Source organism: Oncorhynchus mykiss, chromosome 12, assembly GCF_013265735.2.
Source record: "Oncorhynchus mykiss isolate Arlee chromosome 12, USDA_OmykA_1.1, whole genome shotgun sequence".
Classification (NCBI taxonomy): Eukaryota; Metazoa; Chordata; class Actinopteri; order Salmoniformes; family Salmonidae; genus Oncorhynchus; species Oncorhynchus mykiss.
The window spans coordinates 69553581-69561553 of record NC_048576.1 but is presented as its reverse complement, the minus strand read 5'-3'; the positions used below and the strand labels follow the sequence as shown (position 1 = coordinate 69561553).

Genomic DNA, 7973 nt, shown 5'->3' with positions numbered 1-7973 from the left:
AGGCACTTAACCCTAGTTTCTCCTGTAAGTTGTTCTGGATAAGAGCGTCAGCTAAATGACAAAAATATAAAATGAATATAACAAAATGGGGGAAACCAAACCTGATGGAGAAGTTTGAATAACCTAAAGACAGGTTGGCTGACAACACCATGAGACTGGACGTGTCGATGAGGCAGAAGGCTATGTGGTGGTATGATTCAAATAGCTAACAACCATGTGGGGAATCGTTGTACCTTGTTGATACTGTGTTGAGGTGTTTTGACTAATGTCTATGCTAATATGGCTCAAATTCGCTAGCTAACCAACAACTGTGATGATGTATTTGAGAGACAAGTGCTCCTTGTGCAAATGTATTTGTTTTCAATAAACATTTTGAGACAAAATATAGTTTACATGTCAACAATCTAAGCCAGCCCTCTCTGTTTTGCCCCATATATGCTTATGTGTTAAGTTTTGTTGCTAAACATCCAACCCGTCTATACTCCCCAGGGGTTCTCAAAATGGGGTCCACGGACCCTGAGGTACTGAAGGGGGTCCGCGGTCAGATCTCAAAATCTCTCTATACACTATAAATTTTACATTCCATTTTTTTTTAATGAATATTACAAACAGATTGAATTAATTTTGGCCAAGAGATCTGTAGAATAAGTTAAGAGGGTGTAATACAATGTAACATGATTGATCTACAAATGATGTTCTTAAATAACCCTGGGCAACATGGGCCTGGATATTGGCATCCACAGTACTCCACCAATTATCAACTCCATCCTAATTGTATTTTATGTAAATGCACTGTAATTTAAGCTTTAAAACTGCAACGTTTTCTCTCTGCCTCAAGAGAGAAAACCGCAACAACAAGAAATGTTCTCTCCGATGCCAGGAGATGGACCTTTAAAATGGTTTGCCTGGCCATGCACTGCCAAAGTCATAGTAGAACTCTTTGTATGCTATTTTTTATCTCACTCCAGTTGTGTTCTGATTATGAGGGGGTCCCCGATGAATTTGCTATCACAAAAGGTGTCCCCGGCCAAAAATAAGTTTGAGAGCCCCTGAAGTAATTATCTATATTACACAACAGTCACATTATTGAATGAATGATTGGGCTCACGTAGTGCTGAATTGATGCCATGAGCGAAGATCACTCTACCATTGAACCACACTGATATAAATTGCATGGGTAGGCCATAAAGATAGTAATTGAGGGGGTCAGCGGTCAATCTAGTTCTGTGGGTAGGCTACTACCGTGCACGGTGCATTCGCACGTTGTTTCAAATGTGTGTTAAACTGAGTGTGGTTGTGTGCAGTGCACTGCCAAAGCCACAGATCAATAATGATCAGTGGAGAGGGAGACAGACAGGGCCCTGAGCCATGCATACTGCTAATGGTCCAACAATGACTGTGTTCACAAGAGAGAGGATGAAGACAACACATCGGTGACACCAGCTTTGAACTTTTAGGCTACTTGTGCAGATTGTACACACACACCCACATTATCCACCAATGTAAAGTTGTTCTGATTGATGCATCATTCTTGCATTTCCCAACAGATTGACATTGGATTGTTTCCACTCTCCCCAACATCCACCACTACCAATCCCCAACACAGAATCCTTCCAGGGGTGAATATGTGCACCATGGCAGTTTAATTGATTCACGAGGAAGGGACAGCAATACGGTGATAATGAAATAATCCAGAATTGTGGAGGCCAAGGAGCCATCACTTTAGTATTTTTTACACATATTTATGAGTTGGCTTTTGGTCTCTGGTTTTGGAATGGGAAGTAAAACTGTTTCTTGTTGCAATCTCACTTGGATGATCTGTGTCCATAACTGTCACCCCACTTCTGCTTTGGGGAATGATTCTATGTGTCAGAATCTAGTAAAATCATTTATGTTTTCAATCTCTACTGTCGTTTTAAAATAAGCGAAATCAAGTGTCTATAGGTGTAATATATATATATATAGGCTACTAAACTGAGTGTGGTTGTGTTATATATATACAGTGCCTTGCGAAAGTATTCGGCCCCCTTGAACTTTGCGACCTTTTGCCACATTTCAGGCTTCAAACATAAAGATATAAAACTGTATTTTTTTGTGAAGAATCAACAACAAGTGGGACACAATCATGAAGTGGAACGACATTTATTGAATATTTCAAACTTTTTTAACAAATCAAAAACTGAAAAATTGGGCGTGCAAAATTATTCAGCCCCCTTAAGTTAATACTTTGTAGCGCCACCTTTTGCTGTGATTACAGCTGTAAGTCGCTTGGGGTATGTCTCTATCAGGTTTGCACATCGAGAGACTGACATTTTTTCCCATTCCTCCTTGCAAAACAGCTCGAGCTCAGTGAGGTTGGATGGAGAGCATTTGTGAACAGCAGTTTTCAGTTCTTTCCACAGATTCTCGATTGGATTCAGGTCTGGACTTTGACTTGGCCATTCTAACACCTGGATATGTTTATTTTTGAACCATTCCATTGTAGATTTTGCTTTATGTTTTGGATCATTGTCTTGTTGGAAGACAAATCTCCGTCCCAGTCTCAGGTCTTTTGCAGACTCCATCAGGTTTTCTTCCAGAATGGTCCTGTATTTGGCTCCATCCATCTTCCCATCAATTTTAACCATCTTCCCTGTCCCTGCTGAAGAAAAGCAGGCCCAAACCATGATGCTGCCACCACCATGTTTGACAGTGGGGATGGTGTGTTCAGGGTGATGAGCTGTGTTGAATTTTACGCCAAACATAACGTTTTGCATTGTTGCCAAAAAGTTCAATTTTGGTTTCATCTGACCAGAGCACCTTCTTCCACATGTTTGGTGTGTCTCCCAGGTGGCTTGTGGCAAACTTTAAAATACACTTTTTATGGGTATCTTTAAGAAATGGCTTTCTTCTTGCCACTCTTCCATAAAGGCCAGATTTGTGCAATATATGACTGATTGTTGTCCTATGGATAGAGTCTCCCACCTCAGCTGTAGATCTCTGCAGTTCATCCAGAGTGATCATGGGCCTCTTGGTTGCATCTCTGATCAGTCTTCTCCTTGTATGAGCTGAAAGTTTAGAGGGACGGCCAGGTCTTGGTAGATTTGCAGTGGTCTGATACTCCTTCCATTTCAATATTATCGCTTGCACAGTGCTCCTTGGGATGTTTAAAGCTTGGGAAAGATTTTTGTATCCAAATCCAGCTTTAAACTTCTTCACAACAGTATCTCGGACCTGCCTGGTGTGTTCCTTGTTCTTCATGATGCTCTCTGCGCTTTTAACGGACCTCTGAGACTATCACAGTGCAGGTGCATTTATACGGAGACTTGATTACACACAGGTGGATTGTATTTTTCATCATTAGTCATTTAGGTCAACATTGGATCATTCAGAGATCCTCACTGAACTCCTGGAGAGAGTTTGCTGCACTGAAAGTAAAGGGGCTGAATAATTTTGCACGCCTAATTTTTTAATTTTCGATTTGTTAAAAAAGTTTGAAATATCCAATAAATGTAGTTCCACTTCATGATTGTGTCCCACTTGTTGTTGATTCTTCACAAAAAAATACAGTTTTATATCTTTATGTTTGAAGCCTGAAATGTGGCAAAAGGTCGCAAAGTTCAAGGGGGCCGAATACTTTCGCAAGGCACTGTATATATTACAGATTTATCAGATATATATATATATATATATATATATATATATATATATATATATATATATATATATATATATATATATATATATATATTATATCTGTAATACCAATACCTTATTTTGAAGGACACAAATAGGCCTAGACGAGATAGGCTACATATTTGCAGCATGTAACGTATCACAAGCAGGGATGTTGTTACAATGTAACAGCGGGCGGATCTCAAGAAAATGCAAGGTAATAATGTTGCATGTCTGAGATTCTGAGATTCTGACATAGTGTTGCATATCTGCAATACGGTGCATCTAGTTTGTGCACAACTGTGTGTGAATGTGAGGCGGGCTAGAGTATGGTGACGCAGACCCAACGCGTCTGCTAACTTCAGTTTTAATGACGCACTAAAAAGACACAGAGCCCACTCTACTCCTCCTCTCATCTGCAACCCATCATACCCACCACCACTCTACCCATCCGTCCCGAAAGGAAAGCTCTCCATAAATTGCTCCGATTTACAGTTTGCTGAGCAATAGTGGGCATGCCACGCTGCGACCGAAACAAGAATTCGAGGAGAACATGGAAAAAATGCCTTCACTTTTACAAATGCACTTTATATTTATTCATCTTTAGTCTGGAACTAAACAGCAGCGTTTCAGGTAAGATCAATATGTTGCTGTCGAATGCTTCTCGGCTTTTCATTCAAGGAAAACTCTGGAGACCGAGAGTTGCAGACTCTTTGTTATTGCATGTCTGAATATCCACCTAAAACTTATTTCGTTTTTTTGGGGGAGGGAGAGACCTGGTGGGATTTTACGGGTACTTTTTATCTGAACTTCACTGATGCATTGGAATGCCACGAAAGTCCGAATTCTGAGTGGAACCAGATGTGTGTGTGTGTGTTGGTGGGGGGGGGGGGGGGGGGGGGGGGTTTCTCGTTTGGAAACTTGAAGTGAAGTTCTAATATACCTATAGATACTTCCTTCCGCATCTTCTTTGGAAATGTAAAATGGTAGATATGTCCCACACCCGTGTCCTTCCTTTGTAAACTGGTATGGGACTGACGCGTTGCATATATATGCCACCTCGGGGGCAGATGTGACCTTTACATCCTGTTATACAGTTACGTCCATCTCTTCTCCGTCCCCGTGTACCGTGTAGGCCTATGGACACGACAGTGACCTCTCGCTTTTGAACACTGACCTGCCTTACTCCTTCCTAGGCATGCTATGGGTCGATTTGTAGAGATTAAATCTATGTTAAAAAAATAAATAATCCATGAATGAAGACGGATGACACTAGGCTCTAAAAGTTATTTCACTGTCTCTCTGAAATGAAGACAAAGTAGGCCCAGTAACCAACTTGATATTGTGAACAACTTTGGAGGTGGGCCAAACTAAAAACTCGTTTTTTTTTTTCAATGAAATTCTCAGTTCCTCCCATGTGGAAATATAACTTATATTTACTTGGCCGGTCCTATATCACACCTTCAGAGGGAATTGAACTTTCAACATGATCTATTCAGTTCTTTGATACTGAGGTCTACACCAGAACATACATTGTACATTGTGTGTAATGCGGCCAGAATTAGTTCAGTTAGTACAAGGGAGGGAAAACAGTATCAACAAAGCTGAGTTTGATGATTTAAGGTGATGAAGTCAATAAGAAGATCATATACTGTAATTCACCAGGTTCTGTTATTACTGTGTTATTACAGTCATTGTTTATGGTTTCTGTGTGATTTCTCTAAAAGCACAGTTGTGTCAGCTCTCAATACAATGTCACGTAGGGCCAGATATATTGTGGTGTCTAGCTGTTACACCTGCAGTGTGGATGGTACTGGGTTTGTTTGCCAACTGCAAAGGCAATGCAGATCTCTCATTCACATGCTTTCATTCTTGTTTTCCATCATACCTATTTATTCTGTCTTTTAGACACTTATTCACACCCTGAGGTCTACCTGGGTGTACAGGTTTCAGAACAATCCCTATCTCCTGGGGCTCGGTCTTACCTTTAGGATCATGGAGGAATTTCAGGTACCACCCCTGTGTCTTTGGACTCAAACTGTACAGAAAGCAGGAAGCCAACAGCCTGATCAGCCCCTAAAAAAATCCCACCCAACCCCCCTATAAAGGGCTGATCAGCCCCTAATAAATCCCACCCACTCACTGCTGCTTCTCCTCCCCTCCCACTGAGATGTTTGCTGGGAGTGGGCCTAACACCGCTCCAGCAGTTTCAGAGGCTGGCCTGGACCGTCTTAAAAGAAATAGAAACAAACACACTAACAGGCTGGAATGTCCTGTCTATTTGTTGGTTGCTGTTTTTACTGGACAAGGAGATGTTCTGTTTTATAAAGCTTACCCGTAAAACAAGTGTCCCCTTTCATCGCAAACATCTGTCAAAATAAGAAAAAGGTTCAAAGACAATCCTTTGGTCCCACAACCACACCTTCATCTAGACCTGGGGGTCTTTAACCTGAGACCAGAATCTATCATCATTGTTGTTCTTATCCAATAACATCCACCCACACTTTTACTCAATTTTGCTTCTACATCTATGGGAGTAAAATATTTGTTATTTCAAATTTATATCCCAATGTGGTTCCCAGTCCCATTGCCTCCATCTCTCCAGTACGTCTCACCTCAGTGTGGATCAAGTCAGTCACCTTTGTTTCATGTACCTCGGCCTCCACTGGACCTCTGTGCTCCAGCTCCGGTGCCCTGCTCACACCCCCACGCCCAGAGAGACCTCATCAACACACCAGCCAGAGTTGGAGGAGAAGAAGGCGGTTCTGGGAACATCAAACTCTCTGCTCTTGGCTCCTCATGTTCCGTTGTTCTTGGCTGCAGGTTTAAGCCGCTCTCTTTTGCAGCAGGAAACTGGCATTGGTCTGAGCAGGGTGACGGGGCAGGGAGTGGGAGAGAGGGAGAGGAGGGATCAGGCTAGATGGGTGTTGTTCTGGTTGTACTTTCCCAAGGTTTAACTTTAGTCAACATTTGGTGAAGCTGTTGATCTGTGCTTTACTGTATTCACATCAAACACTTTCAAATCCGCTTCTGGAATTACATTTGAAGTTTGTATTTTACTCAGCAGAGCCGTCTGAGGTTGAACCAAAACTTCAAACACAGCTGCAGGGCCCAGGTGTGAACACTTTGAGAAGTTAGAGCTTCTACTTCACATCAGTAACATCAGTGCCCAGCTTGTTGGGTACTAGTCATGTCCTGTGGGAAATTAGTCATCAAGGTCTAATAGGTGGTCTCAGTTTTACTGCCTTGGTAGCCACAGAAAACCAACATTCCTTTTGTTGTGGCTCTGATTCTCATCATGACAAAAGACAAAATGACATTAGGCTGCTTTTAATAACATTTATGTCTCCTAAAAACTCCTCTGGGGAAGGGCAAAGTTGAACCCTTAATTTGCACGCAGCTGGGGTGGATTGCCTGTCACGGCAGAGAAGAGCCCGTTAAAAGAACATATAGAAGGGTTGGATTTTCAGACCGGGGTAGCTGGGAGCACTGCTAAATGTTTTGGCATGGACCACAAGGTAAGAAAGATCCTTGAATTGAGAGGCATCAAAGACAGCGACTTTGCTGAACTTTCTGTTCTACAGGGTCCATACGGTATGACATTAACAGGACTCAGATTGTCTTTGCTGTTGGAGAACTGTAGAGCGTGCTTGACTAACTGTAGCAAGGTTATTGAACACATGCTGTTTAATGGAAATGACAGACAACGACTTCCCTAGAGAGAAATGAGTCCATGGAAAGGTTTTTCATTTCAATCGGAGTCTGAAATTCTAAACTCATGGAACCTGCCCCTCATTCTTTTACTTCAATGACAAAGGTGCTATCTATAACCAAAAAGGGTTCTTTGGCTGTCCCAATAGGAGAACCCTTTGAAGAATCCCTTTTGGTTCCAGGTAGAACCCTTTTGGGTTCCATGTAGAACCCTTCCCACAGAGGGTATTACATGGAACCCAAAATAGTTATACCTGGAGTGGCGCATTGGCGCATCGGTCAAAGGCACTGCATCTTGCGGCAGGTAGCCTGGTGGTTGCTAGATTGAATCCCTGAGCTGACAATGTAAAAATCTGTTGTTCTGCCCCTGAACACGGCAGTTAACCCACTGTTCCTAGGCCATCATTGTAAATAAGAATTTGTTCTTAACTGACTTGCCTAGTTAAATAAAGGTTAAATAAATAATACAAGTAAAACAATTCTAAGAGTGCATAGTAAAGATTTTTCCAGAGGCGCACCATTACCATGTGAGAAAAAAGTATTTTGACTCCTGAATCTTTATTGCGTCACAATTAGTGGACAGTAAACAGGACTAACGACATGGTGCT

The 7973-nt window shown here is 41.8% G+C and overlaps 1 protein-coding gene across 2 annotated transcripts in view; it reads left to right on the top strand.

Moving 5' to 3' along the window:
- The first annotated feature begins 4034 nt into the window (after nt 1–4034).
- Nucleotides 4035–7973, top strand: part of LOC110538158 (mannose receptor, C type 2) — a 51628-nt gene continuing 47689 nt past the window's right edge. For both annotated transcript variants that reach the window (XR_005035127.1, XM_036938220.1), the window contains exon 1: nt 4035–4287. Coding sequence is in view for 1 of the 2 variants with exons in the window: in XM_036938220.1 (XP_036794115.1) it covers nt 4170–4287 (118 nt within the window). In the remaining variant the exon portion in view is untranslated. The remainder of the gene's footprint in view (nt 4288–7973) is intronic.